Genomic DNA, 26,948 nt, shown 5'->3' on the forward strand with positions numbered 1-26,948 from the left:
ATGAAAATTGTCCTGGAAGCTGTTGTTTAATCTTTGATTATTTCCTAATACAGTATATAAAATTACTCGTTGAAAGCTCAGCAGAATAGTAGGAAATTAAAAGGCTGAAAACTACAAATTTTGCTATTATTGTTATTACTATTACTGATTACTTCCCAAGTCTCTTATTGATCTGTTAGAAACAGAGCTACACAGGAAATAGTAGGACAGTTAGTATGTGGTAGTGTCATCTGCTTTTTAATTATTCAAGTAAAGTTTTATCCTATTAAAGGAACTCAAGAAGTTGGTTGTGGCTGATAATTGCCATCTGTCAAATTCCTTAGAGCAGGGGTCCCCAACCCCCAGGCCATGGATTGTTACCAGTCCCTGGCCTGTTAGGAACCAGGCTGCACAGTAGGAAGTGAGTGGTGGGCGAGCAAGCATTGCCATCTGAGCTCTGTCTTCTTTCAGATCAGCAGCGGCATTAGATTCTCATAGGAGCGTGAGCCCTATTGTGAACTGCACATACAAGGGATCTAGGTTGCATGCTTCTTATGAGAACCCAACTCCTTATGAGAATTTAATTGATGATCTAAGGTGGAACTGTTTCATCCCAAAACTATCCCCCCTGCTACCCCCAGACTGTGGAAAAATTGTCTTCCACAAAACTGGTTCCTGGTGCCAAAAGGGTTGGGACTGCTGCCTTAGAGTTTATAATTTGGGTTTAGCACAGCCTATATTTACCTAAGAATTTCAATGAGTTCACTGATCTTTCCAAATGAAAAGCCTTCTTACGAAAATTATATTCAAACTGTCTTTTCTCTTAGTTTAATAAACCTATAAGTAAGTTTTTACTGAGTACTGCTATTACATTTTTCTCAGTTAAGCATTTTGGGGGCTCAGACATGATCCATTCCCTCAAAGAACTTACCTTCCAGCTGAAGACTGACCAGAATGAGCAAATATGGTTAACAATTAACAAGTGAGCAGGCCAGCCTGGCCAACATGGTGAAACCCCATCTCTACTAAAAACACAAAAATTAGCCAGGCATTTTGGTGGGTGCCTGTAATCCCAGCTAGCTGGGAGATTGAGGCAGGAGAATTGCTTGAACCCAGGAGGCGGAGAATGCAGTGAGCTGAGATCACACCATTGCACTCCAGCCTGGGCAACAGAGCAAGACTCTGTCTCGGGAAAAAACAAAAAACAAAACAAACAAAACAAACAAACAAAAAAACAAGTGAGAAGGAATCAAGTACTACACAAGATGTGGAATTTTAGGGAAGGCAGGCAGTGTATGCTGGAGTAATTAGGAAAAGGGGCATGCATGATTTGATGTTTGAACTGGATTATGAAGGATAAGCAAGATTTAGGCAGCGAGCGAGGGGGAGAGAGAAGAGTTTGTCAGAAGAATGGAATAAGTCAGGAGGCAGTAATGTGTATGGCACTCTAAGGGCTGTCCTGATCAGACTGGAAGTGATGAAGCATTGAGTAGTTTGAGAAAGTTAGCTAAGAAGGGTGAGGGCAGATTTTGGAGAGTGTTGAATATCAGAGAGAAGACATTAGATTTGAGCAGATAGGACAAAAAAGCCATTGCCAGTTTTTGTGTAAGAGAATAATAATATGAGAGTGGTTAGCCAGGAAGTGGTCATCAGAGTTGAATGGAGCAGAAAGAGTGTCTGATACAGCATGGAGATGTTGTGGTCACAAAATGAGGTGGTGAGGGCTGAGCCAAGATGGTGGCAGTGGGATGGATAAAAAGGGATGGCCAGGAGAAATATTTTAAAGGAAAAATTAACAGGACATCTTTACTGACTAGATTGGAAGGCTATACAGGAAATATATTGTCAAACTTGATTCCAGGATTTCTATCCTATGCCTGGGTTGCCCAAAATATCAGGAAACCATTGTTAGAAACAGAAAAGGTAGGAGATACCACTGTTCTGACAAAAAGTATTGAGTTTGGTGTCGCACCCATTTGACTTCAAGGCCTGCAAGTGAGTAGACAGAATTGCAGAAGTGCCACTCAGAGAGCAGGGCTTGCAATGTGGGGTTGGACTTTGTCACCATTTTATTAATTCCTAATTCTATGCAGATGCTCAGCTTGAGGAATGCCCATGTTTGGGCTTCAGAATGAAAGCCAAGTAATATTTACTCAGATGCCAATTTTCCCTCTGAAATATTTGCTTGTGGAACTGAGAAAACAACATAGAAAGCATTATTTATTTTTCTCATAAAAAAGTTATTAATAAAAAGATAAGATCAGTGAAAGGCAGAATAAACTAGAAGCCAAGTATAGAAAATGGTATCATTCAAAGACTCATTACTGTAGTGGTGATAACAAAACAATATTCCAACAGCTTAAGATGCCTCAGTACTTTGGACCATTTTTAAGTAGTTAGTGTGGGCACTTAGTAAATGTGTATTAAACTATAGTTCATTAATTCTTTTTTTTTTTTTTTTTGAGATGGAGTTTCACTCTTGTCACCCAGGCTGCATTTTTGCTTTCTTAGTGGTATATAAAATGTTGTGTTTCACAATTATGGTATCTTAGATTTGATTAAATATGGTATTAAAAAATAGCTGATCACAGAAAGTCTCTACCAGTGTGACACAGATGGCTAAAGTATTCCAAATTTGCAACCTTTTGTTGACCTAAATAAGAGGTGCCCCTTGGGTTGTTTTTATTTGGACTGGGAATATTAGGAAAAAGCTTTTTTCATTCAGTGGTGTAAGTACCATCTACCAGAAATAGAAACCCCCATGGAGGATCTATTTCTTTGATGGTACAGGACTCAGAACATTCACAAAGATTTAGTTATTAGCAGAACAGACATCTGTATTTTATTCAAACGAATTTGCCCTTCCTAATCTGAGAACACTGTGCAATCTAAGCAGTTCTAAGCATGTTTGCTATTCGTGCAAAGTGAGAGTAAATCTAAAATAAATTTTTTTGTGTGTTTAGGGATGGTAATAAAGTCTCTTAGTGGTTGAAAATGTTATTTCTTACAAAAGTGGAGAATATTTGCTTTTCAATACCAGAGTTTTCAGCCATTTCTGCATTCTGACCTATTGACTGGAGGTAGGTTGCCTTTGAATTCAGTAAAACTTCATGGGCATAAACAGTTCCTTTTCCTACTTATTTGGATAGCATGACGGTCATTGCATGATGTGTCTTTTTGTAAGTCCATGCCTCAGAACTGAGAAGTAGGAATAAAATTAGTGTCAGGGCTGGGAATGCTACTCTTTGCTGCTGAGAGACACAATACTTCAGGTAAGTGATTCTGAAGTCCTTCACCACCTGACGGTAACCTTGGGTTGGTTCATAGGTATGTTTTCATTTTGCTTGTTCATCCATTTTAATTGGCTTCCTAGAGCATGCTTGTAGAGGTAGAGCCAAATTTAGAGTAGAGCAACCCTCTGGCAAACAGGAAGAGATTAATTTTGTGGTATGCTTTTAAGGGACTTCCCAGGAAACTTCAAAAGCAGAAAAAGAAGCACTAGCTGCCTAGTCCAAAATGTGTAAAATACCACAAAGTAGGATAAACTCAGAGCGCGCGCGCGCACACACACACACACACACACACACACACACACACACACACAGGACCACTTCTCCAGTAAAAAGAAAAGTTTAGCTTTCTTAGCTAGATGTGTGTATTAGCCAGAAAAAGCCAAGGAGTGAAGGGTTTTAGAGAATTGGAGGAGATAAAGTGGAGTATGCATATGGGAAGCATTTGAAATTGACTTAAATGCCTTTTTAATGCTGACTTTTTCAGTTTTCTCCTTACCAGACACATTGTTTTCATGATATCAGCCCCAGGCATAGACACATCATTAAAATGAACATGTCAAAAATGATTTCTGTTTAGAAATAAGCAAAACATTTTCAGTTGTGACCACCCAGGTGTAGAATAAAGAACAGTGGAATTGGAAGCCCTTAGTTCTAACATAAACTTTCTTCATGACATGAGGCAAGTCTTCTATGGCCTTTGGTTTCCTTATCTGTAAAACAGGATGGCTCAATGAAATTATCTTTCTTCTTTGCTATAATAGAGTATCTCTGTGGGAAGAGAAAAAGAAAAGTCAATTTAAAGGCTCCTTATAGTTCCCCAACTGCTGTTTTATTGTGCTATTCATGCCTAGACATCACAGAGCTAGAAAGGCCCATCAGACCCCTCAGGCCGCTGCTGTTCCTGTCACACATTCCTGCAAAGGACCATGTTGCTAACTTGAAAAAAATTACTATTACACTTGCAGTTGTTGCTTAGTAACATTTCTGATTTTGTGTTTCTTGTGACAGCATGAACAGAGATCATTAAAAATTAAACTTACAAAGCTGCTAAAGTGGGAGGAAGGAGAACCTGAAGCCACAATTTTTGCACTTGCTTAGAAGCTATCTAATCTCAGATTTATATGCTAGATCTTGGGGAAACACTGCACGTCTCTGGTTTATATTAAACCACATACAGCACGCTACTGACATTGATTTGTGTCTGGTGCAGCTGGAGTTTATCACCAAGACATAAAAAAACCTTGACCCTGCAGAATGGCCTGGAATTGCAATCAGATGGGCCACATGGCATCCCAGTGAAAGAAAGCCCTAACCAGTTTTTTTGTCTTGTTTCTGCTTTCTCCCTACAGTTCCACCAGGTGAGAAGAGTGATGACCATCCTTTTCCTTACTATGGTTATTTCATACTTTGGTTGCATGAAGGCTGCCCCCATGAAAGAAGCAAACATCCGAGGACAAGGTGGCTTGGCCTACCCAGGTGTGCGGACCCATGGGACTCTGGAGAGCGTGAATGGGCCCAAGGCAGGTTCAAGAGGCCTGACATCATTGGCTGACACTTTTGAACACGTGATAGAAGAGCTGTTGGATGAGGACCAGAAAGTTCGGCCCAATGAAGAAAACAATAAGGACGCAGACTTGTACACGTCCAGGGTGATGCTCAGTAGTCAAGTGCCTTTGGAGCCTCCTCTTCTCTTTCTGCTGGAGGAATACAAAAATTACCTGGATGCTGCAAACATGTCCATGAGGGTCCGGCGCCACTCTGACCCTGCCCGCCGAGGGGAGCTGAGCGTGTGTGACAGTATTAGCGAGTGGGTAACGGCGGCAGACAAAAAGACTGCAGTGGACATGTCGGGCGGGACGGTCACAGTCCTTGAAAAGGTCCCTGTATCGAAAGGCCAACTGAAGCAATACTTCTACGAGACCAAGTGCAATCCCATGGGTTACACAAAAGAAGGCTGCAGGGGCATAGACAAAAGGCATTGGAACTCCCAGTGCCGAACTACCCAGTCGTATGTGCGGGCCCTTACCATGGATAGCAAAAAGAGAATTGGCTGGCGATTCATAAGGATAGACACTTCTTGTGTATGTACATTGACCATTAAAAGGGGAAGATAGTGGATTTATGTTGTATAGATTATATTGAGACAAAAATTATCTATTTGTATATATACATAACAGGGTAAATTATTCAGTTAAGAAAAAAATAATTTTATGAACTGCATGTATAAATGAAGTTTATACAGTACAGTGGTTCTACAATCTATTTATTGGACATGTCCATGACCAGAAGGGAAACAGTCATTTGCGCACAACTTTAAAAAGTCTGCATTACATTCCTTGATAATGTTGTGGTTTGTTGCCGTTGCCAAGAATTGAAAACATAAAAAGTTTAAAAAAAAATAATAAATTGCATGCTGCTTTAATTGTGAATTGATAATAAACTGTCCTCTTTCAGAAAACAGACACACACACACACACACACACACACACACACACACACACACAACAAAAATTTGAACCAAAACATTCCGTTTACATTTTAGACAGTAAGTATCTTCGTTCTTGTTAGTACTATATCTGTTTTACTGCTTTTAACTTCTGATAGCGTTGGAATTAAAACAATGTCAAGGTGCTGTTGTCATTGCTTTACTGGCTTAGGGGATGGGGGATGGGAGGGGTATATTTTTGTTTGTTTTGTGTTTTCTTTTTTGTTTGTTTGTTTTGTTTTTTAGTTCCCACAGGGAGTAGAGATGGGGAAAGAATTCCTTCAATATGTATTCTGGTTGATAAAAGATACATTTGTATGTTGTGAAGATGTCTGCAATATCAATCAGATGACTGGAAAGTGAATAAAAATTAAGGCAACTGAACAAAAAATGCTCACACTCCACATCCCATGATGCACCTCCCAGGCCCCGCTCATTCTTTGGGCATTGGTCAGAGTAAGCTGCTTTTGACAGAAGGACTTAAGTTTGCTCAGAACACATTCTTTCCCCCCCTCCCCCTCTGGTCTCCTCTTTGTTTTGTTTTGAGGAAGAAAAATCAGTTGCGCGCTCTAAAATATGTTACCACTGCTGTGAACAAGTGGACACATCGTGTCACATCATGACACACTCATAGTATAAGCATGGAGAACAGTGACTTTTTTTTTAGAACAGAAAACAACAAAAAATAACCCCAAAATGAAGATTATTTTTTACAAGGAGTAAACATTTGCGTAAATCATGGTAAAGCTTAAAAAAAAACTCATGGTAAGGCTTAACAATGTCTTGCAAGCAAAAGGTAGAGCCCTGTATCAACCCAGGAACACCTAGATCAGAACAGGAATCCACATTGCCAGTGACATGAGACTGAACAGCCAAATGGAGGCTATGTGGAGCTGGCATAGCATTTACCAGCAGTGCGGGAGGAATTTCTGAGTGGCCATCCCAAGGTCTAGGTGGAGGTGGGGCATGGTATTTGAGACATTCCAAAAGGAAGGCCTCTGAAGGACCCTTTAGAGGTGGCTCTGGAATGACATGTGTCAAGCTGCTTGGACCTCGTGCTTTAAGTGCCTACATTATCTAACTGTGCTCAAGAGGTTCTCGACTGGAGGACCACACTCAAGCCGACTTATGCCCTCCATCCCACCTCTGGATAATTTTGCATAAAATTGGATTAGCCTGGAGCAGGTTGGGAGCCAAATGTGGCATTTGTGATCATGAGATTGATGCAATGAGATAGAAGATGTTTGCTACCTGAACACTTAATGCTTTGAAACTAGACTTGAGGAAACCAGGGTTTATCTTTTGAGAACTTTTGGTAAGGGGAAAGGGAACAGGAAAAGAAACCCCAAACTCAGGCCGAATGATCAAGGGGACCCATAGGAAATCTTGTCCAGAGACAAGACTTCGGGAAGGTGTCTGGACATTCAGAACACCAAGACTTGAAGGTGCCTTGCTCAGTGGAAGAGGCCAGGACAGAGCTGACAAAATTTTGCTCCCCAGTGAAGGCCACAGCAACCTTCTTCCCATCCTGTCTGTTCATGGAGAGGGTCCCTGCCTCACCTCTGCCATTTTGGGTTAGAAGTCAAGTTGGGAGGCTGAAATAGTGGTTCTTGGAAAAATGGATCCCCACTGAAAACTAGTGCTCTAAGCCCATTCAGCCCATTTCACACCTGAAAATGTTAGTGATCACCACTTGGACCAGCGTCCTTAAGTATCAGAAAGCCCCAAGCAATTGCTGCATCTTAGTAGGGTGAGGGATAAGCAAAAGAGGATGCTCACCATAACCCAGGAATGAAGATACCATCAGCAAAGAATTACAATTTGTTCGATCTTTCTTTTAGAGCTAGTCTGTCTTTCACAGTACCATCTGAATACCTCTTTGAGAAGGAAGACTTTACATAGTATAGGTTTGTTTTGTGTTATTTGAAAATATTATTTTTGTAATTATTTTTAATATGTAAGGAATTCTTGGAATATCTGCTGTATGTTAACTTTATGCATCTTCCTTTCGAGGGACGAATTTAAAACAAACCCCCATCACAATCTTAAAGGATTGCAAGGGCCAGATCTGTTAAGTGGTTTCATAGGAGACACATCCAGCAATTGTGTGGTCAGTGGCTCTTTTACCCAATAAGATACATCACAGTCACATGCTTGATGGTTTATGTTGACCTAAGATTTATTTTGTTAAAATCTCTCTCTGTTGTGTTCGTTCTTGTTCTGTTTTGTTTTTTAAAGTCTTGCTGTGGTCTCTTTGTGGCAGAAGTGTTTCATGCATGGCAGCAGGCCTGTTGCTTTTTTATGGTGATTCCCATTGAAAATGTAAGTAAATGTCTGTGGCCTTGTTCTCTCTATGGTAAAGATATTATTCACCATGTAAAACAAAAAACAGTATTTATTGTATTTTAGTATATTTATATAATTATGTTATTGAAAAAAATTGGCATTAAAACTTAACCGCATCAGAAGCCTATTGTAAATACAAGTTCTATTTAAGTGTACTAATTAACATATAATATATGTTTTAAATATAGAATTTTTAATGTTTTTAAATATATTTTCAAAGTACATAAAATCTGGGGGTTCTGGGTTTTTTTCTCTTTACTGTAAAACAAACATGAAAACGTGTTTTATTATAAATACGTGTGTTCCTTGCTTTAAGACTAATCTGACTAGTTTTAGCAATTAAACAGCCCTCCAGAGAGGATACTTATTTGAAAGCCTGGGAGGCCAATCCTGCAGTCTGTGAGCTTTTGAGAAGTTGTAGGATTGGATCTGTCTTCCATGTTGTAAGATGGGAGTGTCATTTTCTCGGACACTTGAAAGTTTTACCCCTTTGAAGTGATATACTTTCATCAGATACCAAACCATGTATCCTAGCAACATCAGGATCCACGAATCACGGCTGGCTGGCTGGCTCTATCTGATTATAAAATAACTGTTAAAAAAAAAATCAAAGTAGGTTTACTTAGGGATAATGAGAATAAATTGGCCCAAATTTAGAAAGTCAAGTACTGGAAAAAGAAAAAGAAATTCAATATTTGGAGACAGGTCACATACTCACAGTTTAGCAATGGTGCCATTTGCAGTATGTATTTGTATCCATAGCACTGATTTAATTTTTGTACGTGGAGCACACAGATTTTATATCATAGTACCCACAATCTAACAGATTGCTAGGATTTCTAAAAGGATTTGCCTCCGTGATGGCTGCCAAGCCGCTGGGTAATTTAGTTAAAGTGTTTAAAGTTATCACTAAATCTTAGGGAAATAAATGGAAGGATTTTAAATCAGAGAAAGGGCCATTAAGGAAAAAAAGCATCTGTTCTTACTCTTCAGCCTCCCCATTTGAACACTGACAACCCATCCCATAACGTGGTGAACTATATCTGTGCAATGTATCATTTCTATTTCTAAACATACACACATGGTTTCCTCTTGTATTGTCTTATAAATAAGGATCAGGAAAGTCATAACAAACATTGACTTGTGTTGTGTATACGGAAAAACAGATCGAAAGAGATGAATTACTCTATCCTAATCTGTCCAGTGAACTTGAAAAGTACTCTAAACTCTAAGAGAAGCCCTTGACTGCCCGTCATGACAGCCTAGCCATGGAATTAGAACTTTGATAAACTTCAGGCTTGACCAATTTTCATAGTCAGAGGATCAAAATATTTTTTAAATGGTTGAGTAAAAAAAGTAAAAATTAAACATGACATCCAAATTACTTGAAGTTAAACGAGTTTGGTAAACATGACTGAAAGTTTTCATTAGAAGATGAGGTTGGAGAAAAAACCAAAATAGAGACATTCATTAGAAGATGAGGTTGGAGAAAAAACCAAAATAGAGACATCTACTAAATTATCCAACTTGGAGTTAATAGGAGTAACCAATGTGTACTGCATTCATTGAGTAAGCAGTTAAACTTGTTTAATTATTAAGATGCCTGGAAATAACTCAGATCATTGCTTTGATCTGTTGTTTTTCACCATACTGATAAGCCTCTGTGGTGATTAGCTGTGTCTATGAAATCTTTTTATGAGCTAGACTAATTCTATGAATAATAAGACAGTTCCGAATGAGAACCTGGACTAAATCTTAGAATGGGTCAGTGTTAAATTGTTCCTCATTCATTTAAGTGGCTTCTAGATCTGGATAAAATGTCAAACACTTTTTGAACTGCAATAAATGGCTTCAGGCATTGCCTCAGTTCAGCCAGCACCCCCAGTAGTGTTAAGGTTTAAGCTTATTGTAAAGCATACATGTCTCCCTCATGTTCTAACATCAAGCCTGGTCTATAAGTTAAAGTGGAAATGGCTGCATATTTTGACAAACCATTGTTAAGTAAAGACTGTTAATTGGGATAAAAAACAATATAAGTGTACATAAATTTAGGAAGATGAAGTGTTTAGCTTGCAAAAAGCCATTCCCAGATTTGATCCAACCTCAAAATGTTGACCAGCAAAATTAGTGTTTGATGGAACACAGGCCATCCTTTTAGCTGTGGGTTTTTAAACTGTGGTTTTAAAGGTCGGTTGGCTGCTTGGTTTGGGGACAATTGGGGGTAATGGTTGGGAATCTGACTTTTGTTGGTTACATTGAACTAACTGGTGGTTGGTGAACTCTCCACCTAATAGCTAAACTTGGCAACTAGAGTGGGTGAAGCCACTCCAAACCAGCCCATGTTTGTGGACATTCCTTCTAATAAACACCCTGCCTGCATGTCTATCCCCAGCCTTGTGAGTATGATCATCCATTCTCTCAATTCTGGCCACCATTTGAATTATTTGTAGGGAATAAAAGGCAAAGTCCTTTTTAGTAAGTGATTATTTGCAGTAAATTACTTGAAGACTATGTTTAAATATTAACAGAAAAAATACTGTGACCTTACACATTATCATCATTGAGAAGACCCATTTCTGTGGCACTCTGTAGGATTTCTATAGGCCTTTACCTCACCCCCACCCCCTAATTATTTACAAGGCACAGAGCACCAGATTAGGAGCTCTTTAGCCTGGCATTTGCTTTTCTAAGAACAATCCTGTGTGCTTGGTAACGTCAGTACCATGGAATTGTAAAAAGCAGGCCTTCCAATTAAACCTCACCACACAAACAATAAACAAGACCTTTGCATTTAAGTGTGAACTGCTATTTTATATCTGGCAAAACAGAAGTCCTTTCCTTTAGAAAAATAAGCCTATCTGTCCTGAAAAAAGCCTCACACACAATGTTGTAGTTAATGACAGGACTTGTCTCAAGTCTGTAAATGACCAAAAAGTGTTAGTTGAAATCCTGAACTTGAGGTGTATGTTCTACATTTAGAAAGGACATAAAGATGATTCTGCAGCTCTGCACTTTGGTACTGTATTCTATTTCAAATGGTTCCTTAGAAACCAGGGGCTGGTCTGCATAGAACGTCTGAACCCAGGGGAAATATTTTCGTCTGGCTTAAGTGCTCACAATTTGAAAAAATCCATATCAAGTACTGCAGTACACATTTAAATTTATTTAGTCAAGCTGCATTCTCCATTGAGCCCTAACATTTAAAAAATAGTTGCTAAACTGGGATTTGGTGCATATCAGGAAGGGAAGAGGAAAAAGACATAAAACAGAAACCTTACCCAGCAGAGACCTTCTCCAACAGATACCAAGCAGTGTTTACTTGGAGATAACAGTACCCACACTCTCCTCCAGTTAGACTCATGCAATGATCTCAAAGTGTGGACTGCAACCAGCATCTGCATCTCTGGGAACTTGTTACAAATGCAAATTCTCAGTTCCCATCCCAGACTTACTAAATAAGAAGCTCTGGGGGTAGAGGACAACAATCTGAGTTTTAACAACCCGTCTAGGTGATTCTGTGCCCACTCAAATTTGAGGATCATTCGACTAAGGGGATTAAACAGCCTTTCACATGTTCTAGATAATAGGAAGATGGCACATCCCAAGAATTTGGAACTTTGAGATCTGATCCCAATCATGTCACTAACTCTTTTCTTGGCCCTGAAAACATCAAACCATCTATGTTTGCATTTCCTAAACAACGCAAAAGTGATGGGTGCTCGCAGGTGGAGCAATGCTTAGTGTTGTAAGAGAAGAGTGCACTGATGGTTTGAAAGTGAGCATGCAAATATGAGCCAGGAAAGCCCAGTGCCATTCATATTCAACAATTTTTTTTCTTTCCTTTCAAAGCAACAGCAGTAGTGGATTCGGGACCCAGAGCATGTAGTCGTTTGTAACACATTTGGAACGACTGTGAGAAATGAGAAGCAACATGCAGCAAATTAATAAGGAAAAGATTATTCCATCTGGGGAGCTGGGCTCTGCACATGCCAACACAGCCCATTCTCTGTGAAATAGCGTTTTATAGGTCACAAATTAAATCAGCATCCTGAATTAATCAGATATTAACATCCAGCTGAGGAAATCTAGGTTCACACCTCCAGAATGACTAGACTATAAATTCAAAGGGCTTCCCCAGACTTTGTGGCAAAGCTTTTCCATATTGTAGGAACTGGTTTCTGGAAATGAGGACCTCAACATAGCTATTCCCATCTCTGTGTGTATGCGTATGTGTGTGTGCACACTCCTGCACATTTTACACTGCAAATTGCATTAAAAGATTTTTCTATTTCTGGGATGGACAGGAGGGTGTCCAATCCATTAGGCAATACGGAAGCCTGAATTCTAACAAGCCTACCTTGGAGAGCCAGGTATGTTGGTAGTTCAATCACTAGGTTGGCCAACCCTTTCCAGTATCTGAGCCTCCATGCCCTCATCTGTCAGAGGAAGAGGCTGAACTTGGGGGATCTCCCAAGAGGATGGTCTTGGAGGTAAATTTCAGTTTTAAGACTACAATTTCATTCTTCCTACTTTATTATTTGCCATTAAAAGAGATTAAAGAGGTTTCTGAAGCACTTGAAGGCTGGGATGCATTCTGAGATAATTCATTGTGCATCGCCTGCCTCCCTCCATAGTTGGTGTCCTTATTTCTTGGCACTTGCCACAAGATTAAAAGCAGGAGGCACCTCAAGTTACTGTGGTGGTTGGGGAGGATGTGACCCAAGGAATGTTTCTACTTCATATGCAACTATAAAATTATTACCAACTGTCTGACAAGCAGGCAGAAAATACCTTGGGGAAGGTGCCCAAATATTCTTCAAGATGCAAACTTTCTACCGGTCTCTAACCTTACTTTCAAAGCCAGGCAATGCATTTACCTTTGTTTTATGTAACTCATTCAACTGTATGACATGGTACCTGGCAAGGAGAGATTCCTTGTGTTTTGCCAAGTTGCAGAGTCAGGAAACTCTGAATGAAACTGCTGAATTAGCATCCTGTAGAGTCACTGTTTATTACAGAGTTCTCTGAATGAAATGGGTTTGCATCCTGTTCTTTGGGGCTTTATAAATTCACCAAGGATATACAGCTCCCAGCCTGCTTCACCACCACCCCCGAGCACTCTGGATAATTCCTTCTCTTGAGAGGATGGCCTTGAGAACGTGTCTCATAACAAATCACAGCAACACCACATTCAGCAGCAGATTTCCTCAGAGGAACAGCAGATATTTCAGAATGGTAAAGAGGTCATTCTGAGTGGAGCTTTGGCTAGTTTAGGAGACAAACCTCACTGGCATGCCAGGGTTTGAAACTCCTTATTTCAGCAATCCAACTTTGGTTTACTCCTGGCCTTGAGTCCTTTTTGCCTGAATCTCTGAGAAATCTATGTTTTTGTTCAATCCACCTCTGCTCCCACTTCATGCCCTGCTTCCCTTCCTGATGACCTCAGAGCTCTGCTTCCTCTGGGATCCAACGTCTCACCTCTCAGGGGGCACATAATAAAGAGTGGAGTCTGAATCCCAACTCTGCTACAAGAGCTGTGTGACTGTAGGCAAGTCACTTAACTTCTCTGTGCTTCCATTTCCTCACCTGCAAAGGACAGGTAAAAATATTCCCACTTACCTCATGGGATTTTGTGATAATTAAATTAGGTAATACATATAAAGCACTTAGGAAAGTTATGGACCCATGAGAAAGCCTCAGAAAGTGTTTACGAACTCTTGGTAGTCACTCTGCTGACTGGTAATAAGCTGGGCTCATCTAGTACACACTTCAGAGACTTTCTTATATTCAGAATCCTGGAAGAGATCGCATCTCATCTGTGCCATTAGCATCCAGGGTCACTTTGTCTTTTCTGGAAGACTCAGAGAGATAACTCTTGTTTACCCCACTAGCAATAATATTGCTTGGCAGTTAAGCTGTGGCCACTACATACACCCAGGCAAATGGAAGAGATATACTACAACAAAGGGTGTTTTTCTAGACTGTACATTCCAAATGAAGCCCGTTATCCCTAAGTGTCTATCCCAGCTGAATGGCAATGACTGAAGCCAGGATGCAATAGATGAACTCATGTAGTCTGAAAGAAACAAGGGGCTACAGTCACATTTCTAAAAATAGACATGGCACATCAGGAAAATCCTGCCTTAACCTCTGCCCCATGTCCTTGACATACATTTAACCCATTGCACAATTATAGTGACTAGTACTTACTATAAGCAGGCAGTGTTCAACGCATCTTATGCAGATTTTCTCACTGCACAACAATCCATAAACTAGGTGGTAGTTTTAGTACTCCCATTTTAGAGATGAAAAAACTAAGGCAGAGATAATCCAATTAAGTTGGCAAAGGCTGCAACACTTGTGAGTAACAGGGCAGCCTGGATCTGGAGCCACTCTTAAACCACTGCAAAATTTAAAAGTGTAAAGGGCATTGAGTACAGAAGGAAAAAAAAAAAAAAAATAGGCGGTGGTTCGGGGGAGGGGAGTGGAATAGCTAGTTACATGTCCAAGGGATTTGGCTTCCATCAGAGAGAGAGACCACTAGTGGTGCTTAGAATTTTTAGCTTTCAAAAGAGTACTGGATTGTGCTTTTAAGGGTTAACATGCAAACAGTCTCTCATTGCACGGGGGCCTTTCCAAAAGTGGATACAACCCTGCTCTGTGCTGAAAAACCTGATCGTAGGGTTGCTAGAGCTTCATGCCAGCTGTTTCCAATACTTGGATATGGGGCAGTTGTCACCCCTTTAACCTCATGGCCAATCTGAAGAGCTTCCTGTGAATTGCTGGGATTGGGAAGATAGGCAGAGTGTTGTGGAACCACTTGCAAAACTCAGGAATGCCCAATCCTCTCTAGGTCAATACTTTACAGTTATTTTGTGTTTGAGATTGGTGGAGAAGAGAAAGGACAATGACTCAGGCCTGCTGGGTCTGCAATAGCCCTGGCCACCAGCGCCAGCCTTCTCTCCCCCATTCCTCCATGTATAGCAGACATCACTTGTAAGTCCTTGCTGCACCTCAGCCTCAGAAGTCATCTCAAGGTCATGCTCCACTGCCAGTTGAATTGAATTGAACCAAAAGATGAACTCAGTTTGCTATCTTGGCTTCCCCAGTTTCTTAAGAACAGATCCCATTGGTGATGGGGTAGATAAGGTAGTAAAGTCAAGGTGCTGAGGACTGGATGTGCCCCTCGGGTTGAGCAGAAGTTAGATGCGAAAGGGTGAAGAATGTTCTATAATGAGTATAAAGACTTCTATCCATGGGCTTCAGACAGATGGTCCATATGCAAAGAATCCAAGTAAAGGGTAAGATTACTCTAGGAATTGGTTGAACACAAGGACAAGTATTTGGCAATAGGCAATACTATTACATCCCTATTTTGTACCAGATGCCATGCTAAATGCTTTGCATGCTATCTAAAATACTCATCAATCATGAGATAGATGTAATTTGAGAGACAAGAGAACTGACAACACAGTAGCCTAAATAACTTGCCCAAGGTCACACAGTTAATAGATGATATAGTCAGGTTTGAAGCCACATCTATATAATCCCAAGGCCTCAAATTTTAACCACCAGGCTGGTGGCTCTCAATCTTGACCTGTACATTTGAATCACATAGGGAATTTTAAAAATATGTCTATACCCAGATGAGTTAAATCAGAATCTCTGGGAGTGGGGCCCTGGAATCTGTATTTCTTAAAGATCTTTCCAGTGGTTTTATTGACCAGCCAGGGTAGAAGTGCTGCCCCAGATTCTTCTTCCTCCAGGTAAACAGGAGTCAGAGGTATCAGAGATTTCTACCCAAGGGACTCAGAGCCCTAACCTGGTTCCAAATTTGGGTGTGGGATTCTAATGACTGGGAATTAACCAGACAGGACCCTAGTTCTATAGGAAATTTAGTAGGACCCTAGCTATAGAAACAAGAAAAATGATTATAGATAGTAAAATCAACATTCAGAGTCAGAATGGACCCACCAGAAAGCTCAATCTAACACTGAGCTCCTGAACGAGGCTCCTTAAATTTATTAAGATTCCCTGTGATTAGAAACAGGAGAGGCACTAATGGCTGCAGGAGGGCTGAGTCTACAGATGAGGATCTCTCATCTACAGATGAGGATCAACTGACCCAGTGCTGAAGCAAAGAGAGCTCTATGGTCTTCTCACAGGCAGGTCATCACCTGTCCCACCTCCAAGCAACCTGCTGTGAGCCAACAACGTGTTTCCACACATTTCACACTGCTTAGCTCATTCTGATGGACTCAAAAGGCTTTACTAAGTTGAAGCAATGAGGAAAAAAAAAAACAATCCCTGTTGACTGGAGTGTTTTCTCTGTTTTCAGAAGTGACTGTTAGATTAGTGTTTGGCTTTATCTTCTGCATCTTCTAATAATTTTATCTCCTTCCCATCCCTACCTCAAACTTGCAAGCAGTGAGTCTTGCTTGACAGTAGGAAAAAACATCTCCGAGTCTCACTGCCCCTTCCTGGAGGGCTTGTTTTAGAAGCAATGCAGGACATGCCCAGCTTAGCCAGGCCACGGGGCTAATCGAATTTGGCAGATGTTCTGCGTCAGCAGGCACCAGGGTGCTAATGCCCCGGGTCAGCTGGTGAGAGGGTAAGTGGGCAAATGTCTGGCTTCTTCCCTGTGTTTTCAGGACAGGAATCTGAGTACCAGTAATCACTAGCCTATGGGACCAGAGGTTATTTTGGGCCTTCTTTTATCCAATGGAAAGTTAGGGGTGTGACATCTGAAACTGCCAAGGAGCATCCGGTTTCACCCTTATCCAGGACATGTCCCTAGAGGAAATGGAAGCAATGTCAAGGAGACCAAAATGCAGGTGTCAGAACTACCCTTTGTTTTTTATTTCTGTGCCATTTGTTTTCATCCATTCCTTTCACTTTCAGCTCACCTTTCCACTACTCTGGTTCAGGTCTTCATTGCATCTTGCCCAGGCTATCCCAGCAGCCTTCCAACCATCTCTCTACCTCCAATCTCTCTACCCCCACCCACTTCCAATCTATCCTCCCATGATAGCAGAATGATCTCTCTGAAGGTTCAATGAAAATAATGAATGTGAAAACACTTCGTAATACATTACACAAATAGCAACACCCACCTATACACAAACGTACCAATGTGGCAGGAGAGACAGAAATGCAGTCTTTACTCACTGTTGACTATGCAGGTGTAAAGGCCAGTGCACTGCAAGGAAATGAAATAGACTGAGAGGAATGTTTTTGGGAAATAATGGTCTAAGTTGGCACACACAGTACTGGAACCCTCAAACGAGTCCTCAAAAAGGCATTCAAGGTGGCCTTGTCTGCTTGGTAATTGTATGTCACTGTGATAAACCTGATGAGAGATGTAAGATGTACATCTAATTATGCCCATTTTTCAGGGAACTGAGGCTGAGAGAGGGAGTAATTTGCAGAAGATCACTCAGTGAGCATATGGCAGAACTAGAATATAAATTCAAAGGATATATGCTTTTCAAGTGTGCCATATTGATACAGATACATTAACGTGGGTGGATGGATGGATGGATGGATGGATAGATGAATGGATGAATAGAGCATATGATTTCCCCCCTTTAACATGTCACACGGCTCTCCATTGCTGACAGAGTACCAATTGGTGATATTGACATTATGGCCTTACAGGACGTAGCTTTATTTTCCTACTTTAATGTCCAGACAACTTCCAACACACTTGAGAGTGCACTCCAACCCTACTTCTCCCTATTTCCTAAATGTACCTCGCATTCTACCTCCTCTGCACCTTTGTCCATTTCCTGTCTCCCTCTCTGATTATAAAATCCCTACCTAACCATAACCCATAATAAGGCTGCCAGAAAAAACATCAAACCAAATGAATAATTGTTTAATATAAGTATGTGCAAATACTCCATGGAACATATTTATAGTAAAAAATGATTTGTATTCATTTAAATTCAAATTTCACTGGGTGTCCTGCAATTTTAATTGTAAAAATCTAGCAAACCCACACATCAGGCAGTTGTCCCATGTGCACCCTCTGGTTTTCTTCTGCCATCTCAAGGTGGGATTTAGCACTTCTTTGAATTTTTCATACACGATTCACTCTCACTAAATAATGAGCAATGTGTATTTTATGGAAGACTTCTTAATAAATGTGAAAATGAAGTTTACATTCCATAATTGACATTTTATTTTTAACAGTTCTTATTAAAAATGGCCTTATGGCTGGGCATGGTGGCTCAGGCCTGTAATCTCAACACTTTGGCAGGCTGAAGCAAAACGATTGCTTGAGACCAGCCTGGGCAATACAGCGAGACCCCATCTCTACAAAAAAAAATTTTTTTTAATTAGCTGGGTGTGGTGGCACGTGCCTGTAATCCCAGTACTCAGGAGGCTGAAGTGAGAGGGTCACTTGAGCCCACAAGTTTGAGGCTGCAGTGAGCTATGATCATGCCATTACTCTCCAGCTTGGGTGACAGATTGAGACCCCATCTCTAAAAGTCATTAAGTGTCCTTTTGACCATTTCCCTACATAGCATTTCGTGCTGATCACCTACTCTCACTCTCTATTATGCACAGAAGCTTTCACTTTTCAGACCCAGGCACTAGTCCACGGCTTGTTTGTATACCATGGTAGACTTATCAAAGCAAATTTTCGATTAGGCAGGTTACTCTCTACAAATGAATTTTCTATGAATATAAAAAATGTTTCTATATGTTTAGAATCTTCAAGGTTCAATTGCATGAAGCCTTTAGCATTTTCTTGGGAAAAATAATTGCTCCCTTACTAAGCCACAGTTACTTGTATAAACTCTTCTAGAGCAGAGGACACTCATTCGCCTGCGTACCCACTGCAGTTCACCTAGCCATGTACCAGAAAGCACTAAACAAGTGTCTATTAAATTGAATGAATGCAGTGTAAGACCACATTGTAAGTGTATTTAGCCCTAAATGGCTACAACATTGTTTGCAGCAGCCAAGGAATGGATCCCAGCAGTCAGGGAAAGCTACTTGATAGTCTAATTGAGTAATTCTCCACAGTAGTTGCACATTAGGCATCTGGGGAGATTTTAGAAAATCGTGATCTGTACACCCCATCCCACATCAGGTAAATCAGAATCTCTGGGGGTGAAGCTCAGGCATCAACATTATTTTCAAAGCTCCCAGGTGATTTTACCAGGCAGAAAAGGTTAAAAATGATGAACAGTTGCTGGAGATTTGGACTAATATTATTCTCTGGGTCTAATACATGACAGAGGAGAGAGACCAAGACCATCAGAGGGAGAGCTATGGATTTCTTTTTTGCTTTTCCCTGCTGTAGATGTTTTAGAGTTTACACTGTTCTTTCACATGCATGCACACCTGCCACATCCCACCCCCACCACGTAGTCTGGCCACTGAGCCTTGTGCTGTGTGTTCACTTTGAGAGTGTGAAGAACAAAATGGCTACAGCCATGTTATGTAAATATGCAATCTTAGTTTTGGCTTGGTTGAGTATTGCTTCCCCAGGTTCCCAACTCCACTTTTACTGTTTTAGGTTCTGGTTTCACCAAGAATTCAGTGGCTGTGGTACTTCCTGGGTATGAGAAAATAAAGAACTTGTAAAGCGGAATTAGCCAGCTTTCCACACCCCCACCTTCACCACACACCAACCTGCACTGACAGTCAGAGGAAAACCAAGGGAATTGTTTCCTCCTGGTTTGGACACATTCCACTTGAAGCTCCTCCAGGCATTGTGAAGCAGAATTCCTTTCAGTATATGTGACTGTAAAGGGATGAATTTTTGAACTGGAGACTTTGAAAATAAGGATGAGCATGTACAGAGTGAAAGCATGGGCCTCAAGTCAGCAGATTGGAATCCCTGACCTTGCTGTGTACGTCTCCAGCCACATAAGCTAAGCAGGTCACCCCTCACTTCTTTCAGCTTTGGTCTTCTCCTCTGCAAAAGAAGTTTCGAGACTGGGTAATTTACAAAGAATGGAAATTTATTTCTGACTGTTCTGGAGGCTGGAAGGTCCAAGATCATGGCACCAGCAGGTTCAGCTGTCTTGTGAGGGCTGCTCTCTGTTTACAAGATGGCACCTTGATGCTACATTTTTCAGATGGGAGGACACTATGTTCTCACATAGAAGAAGGGATGGGAGAGTGAGAACGGGCCAAACTCCTTCCATTAAGCCCTTTCACAGTGACATTAGTCTGTTTACCTAAACATGTCCCAAAAAGGCCCACCTCCCAACACTGTTGCACCGGGGATTCTTTTCAACACATGAATTTTGCAGGGACCATTTAGACCACAGCCAGGAGGATGCTGAATTTCAGGACCTTAAGGTTCCCTCCAGCTCTAAATACTTCATAGATTCTAAGTCCTGCAGCAGTACATGAGAAGTCTATTGAGACTCCCTAAACCATTCTCAAGAAAGTAAAGGCCCAGAGCCCTGCTTACATATGTGCTCAGATGGTGCACTGAAATGAGCAGTAGATAGGAGCCAGAAAACAAGTGCAAGTCCCATTTCTGCCTTGAACTCACTCTGTGTTTTTGAAAAAGTCATGTTCTTTCTCTGAGCCTTCATTGTCTCAGCTGTAAGATGAATGTTAGAACAGATCATCTCTACTGTTCCTTTCAACTCTGCCATTCTAGGGATGTTGGATGTCCTAGTGGCTGATGGTTCATGTTACAATAAATATGAAATTGAAACATAAAACAGCACTCAAAACATGAAGGAGAAATTGGGATTAAGAAACGAGAAAATACCTATTGTGTAAGAGAGAGAAGTGAACCAAACACAAATGCAAGTGGACGGAAGGAAGGGAGGGGGGAGGGAGGGAGGGAAATAATTCATAAGTAAAATTTAAATTCTAGATCTCTTTTATCTAACTGATGAAAAATATCTATAATTGCATTTTAACTTAAATATTAAAATTATATTACATTTCAGAAAGAATGCTTCAACTCTTCAAATGAACAAGTATGTTGTTTGCAAAATTAACTTTTTTTTTCTGTAAACCTACGTGGCTTTTTCTGAAGAGAACTAACTAGGTTAATAAGACCACATTCCGTCAATTCTTACTGACAAATAATCACCATGTCCCAAAGTCTTAGGTCTTATTTTTTCCTTTTCCCATTTGGTCTTTTTTTTTTTTTCCATTTAGTCTTTTAAAAAGCTATTTAAAGACCTTCAATTTTAGATGCACACTCTTTGGCTTGGTACTTGAAGCCCCTTGTGATCTGACTTCATCTAGGGAGGGTTGCAGGCCTCACCTTTCCCTGGTCTCCTGTACGTACCCCAGGGTCCACTTTTATTGAACCAGCTACTGCCTGTTTCCAAACTATGCCTCACCCCTCTCATCCCTGGTTTTTTGTTTGTCCTTTCTCACTCCTGCTTCTGCACAAATAAATCATTCAAGACTCAAATTCCACTTCTTCCTTAAAACTTCCTCTGATTTTCTAAGCTGGAAACAATTTCCCACAGGCCCTGTTGTGAAATCCCCATCCACATTATTTCTATGTCTCTAGTGGCACTTAGTGTTTTCCGTCCTGCAATAAGGCTTCTAGAATACGACCTTCTGAAGAGCAAGGCTTGTGTCTGAGGACAGCACACGGAACAGTGTTTACGGGGCCAGGCCTGGCTGTCGGACAGACCTGGGCTTGACTCTTGGCTCTGTTGCTGGTTGCAGGGTGACCTAAGCAGGCTACTTGACCTCTTAACTTCAGTTTACTCCTCTATAAAATGTGGATGGTACCTACTTCATAGGCTTAGAATGAAACCCAGGGAGATAACAAATGTAAAATAACTGTTACTATAGCACTTATTATATGTCGGACCCTGAAAGCACCTGACATTTGTTGTTTTTTTTTTTTTTTTCACTGTTAAAATAACTTCAATTTATCTTGCATTTTACAGAAGTCTATGAACGATTTTTAAAAAGCACCTGTTTACCCCATATTATGTTTCTCTGACAGTTGTTGAAGTAGGCAATGAGTATGTCAACAGCTTGAGCATCAGCGTCTTGCAAAGATTTCAGACTAACCAACCACTCACCAAAGAACTTGGCAGCTTTTTTTAATCTTGTTTTTAATACAACGGTATATCGACTCTGATGGCAAACCTGTCCAGCCACATCTCCATAACATGCTTTGCAAAATCAGTGATTAGCAAATTAGTTAGCTTTGGTAAGGAGCTTGATAGTTATAAAATTCACAACTTCACAGAAACTATTAATATTAAGTAAGCCACACTTTATACATGAAGAACCTGACTCCCAAAGAGCTTAAGGGTCTTGCTCAAAACTAATCATTCTGTTAGTAAGTAGGCAGTCTGGTTCCATAATCCATGGTCTTGTCCACTGTGCTATATTGATTCTGTTCTCTGATTGTTATTTATTTATTTATTCATTCATTTATTGAGATGGAGTCACTCTGTTGCCCAGACTGGAGTGCAATGGTACGATCTTGGCTCATTGCAATCTCCACCTCCCGGATTCAAGCGTTTCTCATGCCTCAGTCTCCTGAGTAGCTGGGATTGCAGGTGTGCGCCATCATGCCCACTTAATTTTTGCATTTTCAGTAGTAATAGGGTTTCACCATGTTGGCCAAGCTGGTGTCGAACTCCTGACCTCCAGTGATCCACCCTGCTCAGCCTCTCAAAGTGTTGGAATTACAGGCATGAGCCACCGTATGCATCCTGATTGTTATTTATTTTTATCTGTGAGTAATTCACATTTATTTTCTTATAGAACCTAGCACACCATTGGTATGAAGTAGATGCTCAAGAAATAATTACTTGAAGTGACTCGAAGAAATTCACCTGGTTAGATGCATTTGTGCTGTTGTAAGATTAGCCACTTGAATGACGTGTTTGTAGGGAGCCAACAAACAACTGGTGAGCCTGGGGGGCTCTTCTGGTTTCCCTCCTTGGGCTCATTTCTATAACCTCCTTAAGTGAGTGAGCCTAAGATACATTGCTCTAGCCCTGGAAAGAAAAGATTTCATTTTAAAAATTGTTTTTCTAAGGAAATGTCAACAATACTAAACACACCCACATATTTCAGAGAACGAATCATGACAGAAAAAAGATTACTATTTTGCTGTGTGACCTTAGGCAAGTCATTTGGTGTCCCTTAGACTTAGTCTCCTCGTCTGTACAATGGCAGGGCTGAACATAATAATCTTTAAGCTCCAACCTTTAGTGATTCCATGTTGTTGTACGTTTTTTTCTTCTTTTGATATCTCAAGATATGTCTTAAGGCACACAGGATGCAGAAATGTAGAAATTTGATTTTTATAGGCTGTATTTGTACAATGCAAAGAACAAAACCGAAATAAAAGCATTTTTGCTCATAGGGTTATTTCCATAACTACTCACAAATCTGCACAGTATTAGTAGTAATAGCACCTCCTGTAAATTTAAAATACTTTTGCATTTATACAGGCTTTTAGAGATTTTTCAAATCCTTTCACTCCATTGTTAAGAGGTCCCCAGACTGTTGAAAAACATCCTAACACAAACATGAAAGACAGATGCATAGAAAGCTTGAATGTTATCTGTACATCTAGTGTTTATTAAACACCCATTATTTCTAAGTTCTGTAAAGAAACTTGAAAGACATACCCTAGACTCAAAACTCCTGCCACTTAAAAAGTAAGACATGCAAACATATGCAGTTACAAATTAAGAGTATGAAAATACTGTGTAAACAATGGCCTTCCCGAAACCGCTTCTGCAAAATTATAACTAAGGAAATTATGACAGTGAAAGGTATTAGACCTAACCAACTCCATCTTGCTTCTAACCTCTAAACTGTCCTTCTCCATTCCTGGGTGTAGGCTGAACTAACCTTGGGAAGGAATTTACTTTATAGTTTAAATAATAGCCCTTCCCCAAAACTAAACTGTTCTTGTAAAATGAATGAAAGGCCACCAGCCACCAAGTTAGAATGGGAGGGGCTGGAATTCTAGATATTACCAGCCATTATTCCGGAGGTCATAAGATTTGCAGCTTCCCCAATTACTCTTAAAGGTAACATCACTATTGTGAATCTAAGATGGGCCTTTTGAGATGTCTTTTCAGGTTTTTGTATTTCTACCAACTGGATGGTCCCACCTGGACCTGCCAACCAGTTCTGTGGCCTCCACCCAGGAACTGACTCAGCATAAGAGAACAACTTTGATGCCCTATGATTTCATCCCTGAGCCAACCAATCAACACTCCTGATTCACCAGCCTGCTACCCACCAAATTATCCTAAAAACTCTGGTCCCTGAATTTTTGGGGAGACTGATTTGAATAATAATAAAACTCCAGTCTCCTGCACAGCTGGATCTGGGTGAATTACTCTTTCTCTATTGCAATTCCCTTTTCTGGATAAATCAGCTCTGTCTAAGCAGTGGGCAAGGTGAACCCTTTGGGTGGTTACAAATTTAGAGGCTTATCCAGGATTGCCCTTGTGGCTACCTACCCATGGTTCAGTAGCCCCCTCCAGCAATGGATCCAGAGGCCAGCCCAAGCAGCCACCTAGTTCACCTGGACTGGGAGCTGACTCTGGTACTCACTCCACTGATGGGGCACTCCTGACCCAATGGGCATGGATTTAATTGCAATAGAGAAATAGTCCTAGGGAGACATCCCATAACTGGAGCCCTATCACAGGGTGTCTGTCTATAGCCCTACTGCAGGTTGTCTGGGTTGGTGAGTATCCTAGGTGCTGCCACCGTCTCCTTCCTTTTCCCAACTAGTTCTGTAGCTCCATTGTGAGGTGTCTGTAGCTACACCATGGGGTGTCTGTCTTGGTTTGGCTCCTGGGGGGTCTCGGTTGGCTCTGCCTAACTAGTAGAAAGAGTCTTGGTTCAGGACAATTCTCAGTCAAGAAGATTTCAGGGAGATTTCTCAAACAGAGAATAGGAGGATAGTTTGGAAGAGACACTCTGGAATTCTTGGTTAGGAGTCTTGACTTGGAAAGCCTTCTGTCTGTCTTGTCTATATGCGTGTATTTGTAAATGTGGAGGGGACCTCTGAAGGAATTGCTGATGCAAGTCCAGCAGGCCTAACTCAGAGAACTCTCATTATCTCTCTAGTCACATTCAGTGAGTCCTGAAAGAAGTTTAACAGCCCTGGATCGGGGTGACTGCTCTTCATCTTGCCCAGAGACTACCCATTGAATTCCTGGATGGAGATCACCATTCCCCACTTTATGCAGATCAAAGACAACAGGAACCAATGGGAAAAAGTTTGAGTCTTGCCAGGTCGATGTTGGGTGCTGAATAAGGTGACCAGTGTCTGTTGCGTTATGTGTATTTTGCTTCCACTGGAATGGAAAATGTTAATTTGGTTCCCCATGCAGCCCGTCAGGCAGCATCTTGCAACATTGAGAAGCTTTTGCCTATGGTTCCATAAAACAGAAAAGGATCATTTTCTTTTGTAATGGGGCTTGGTCCCCCACAGCTATGGCACAGTGAACAGGGCCATCAAATGCTGCTCCATTCTTCTAGAAGCTGCAGAGAAAGGGGACCCAGAAACCTGATATGCTGGCACAAAGGGTAGGAATTCCTACCAGAAAAGTGTCTGGCCTCTCTCTCTCTCTTTCTCTCTGTCTCTCCGCATTGTGTGTGTGTGTGTGAATGTGTGTGTCAGTGTGTGCGTGTGTGTGTGTGTGTGTGTGTGTAGGGGGGCAGTGGTAAGCGATAAATGTCACTGTGTGTGTCCCCTGCAAAGGTTTGATGAATAGTAAAAAAAGGATTTGTGAGACTAGTCTTAGGCTGTGGCAAATCTGGTGTACTTTGTGCTAAGAATTTGTCTTTCTGTAATGGAGAGAAGGGTGTCACAGAATAGAACATGAGTTTAAGACCCCTATAATCCTGCTTTTCAAGCCAACCTGGTAGGCTGATCAGTTATAAACTTTGCTGTGGGCCCCTGAAACCAATACCAGATGAAGTTTCTGTCTTGTTTTGTGTCTTTAAGAGCTTAACCTTGTGACTATGTAGAGGTACTTTATCTTGGTCCCCACCATCCAGGGGATAGGAATTTGGGGGTTCATATCACAGCCCTAAAAATTATCTTGAGCTGTTAAAAGCCTTTACAAGCTTGAAATCAGCCGCTCTAGACTTCTTCGGGGAAGAGCAGTAGAAACTGCTCAATGCTATGTAGCTCAGTAGCTAAGGTTTTATCTCTTGACAATGGTGGCCCGGGTTCAATTCTTGGCTTTCAGAATGATTCCTTTCTGGTTTGTTATTTGTGTAACTTTGCCATTTATTGAGGTTTGTTTTTGTTTTTGTTTTTCACCCCATAGATAGCTTCTGATTTCCTGTCTTGAATTTTCCTTTCACTGAACTACCTTTGGGGATATTCTAAAACTTGTTTAAAAAAAAAAATGCTTACCATCTTCTTAAAACACCTTTTGTATCCATGGTTAAGTTATAACCTTAATTAAAACTTACTAATTTCATGTGGGCCGTTATCTGGGGTAGAATTCAAAGGCCAGAAATATTGGCTGTCCTGACTAGAGTCTGGTAATAAGAGATTTGAAAGAGATTTTCTTTAAACAAAAGAGCTCTATAGTTAAAATTTGCTTAATTAAACATGAATATCCAAGCTATATATATTTAAAAGACCTTTATCTTTTTTCTGTTCACTCTGCATTAAGTACTCTTTCTCTACTGCAATTCCTCTGTCTTGATAAATTGGCTCTGTCTAGGCAGTGGGGAATGTGAACCCATTGGGTGGTTACATTTCCAAAACATTCTGAGAACCAGGTTATAGGACAAAAAGTCATTCTAGAATTTTTCTGCCTTAATAAGAATTGAGAGAGGGGAAAGAAAGAAACCAGTCAGGCAGGCAGTTAGGATGGGTCCTGGATTGA

General features: G+C 40.8%; 2 protein-coding genes and 1 long non-coding RNA gene across 9 annotated transcripts in view; 2 read left to right on the plus strand and 1 right to left on the minus strand.

Moving 5' to 3' along the window:
- The window catches only part of BDNF (brain derived neurotrophic factor), a 69,971-nt gene extending 61,639 nt beyond the window's left edge, over positions 1-8,332 (plus strand). For all 3 annotated transcript variants that reach the window (XM_050755471.1, XM_050755472.1, XM_050755470.1), the window contains exon 2: positions 4,622-8,332. In XM_050755471.1, coding sequence (XP_050611428.1) covers positions 4,622-5,386 — 765 coding nt within the window. In that variant the 3' untranslated portion in view covers positions 5,387-8,332. The remainder of the gene's footprint in view (positions 1-4,621) is intronic.
- Positions 1-26,948, plus strand: part of LIN7C (lin-7 homolog C, crumbs cell polarity complex component) — a 385,573-nt gene that overhangs the window by 219,263 nt on the left and 139,362 nt on the right. The gene's annotated exons all lie outside the window — the stretch shown is intronic.
- Positions 1-26,948, minus strand: part of LOC126934718 (uncharacterized) — a 136,597-nt gene that overhangs the window by 17,988 nt on the left and 91,661 nt on the right. For 2 of the 5 annotated variants that reach the window (XR_007719079.1, XR_007719082.1), the window contains one exon: positions 3,691-4,040. The exons of the other annotated variants lie outside the window; for them this stretch is intronic. This is a non-coding gene — a long non-coding RNA (uncharacterized LOC126934718). Of the gene's footprint in view, positions 1-3,690; positions 4,041-26,948 lie in introns of those variants that run through there. 5 annotated transcript variants of the gene reach the window in all.

Source organism: Macaca thibetana, chromosome 14 (genome assembly GCF_024542745.1).
Source record: "Macaca thibetana thibetana isolate TM-01 chromosome 14, ASM2454274v1, whole genome shotgun sequence".
NCBI lineage: Eukaryota > Metazoa > Chordata > Mammalia > Primates > Cercopithecidae > Macaca > Macaca thibetana.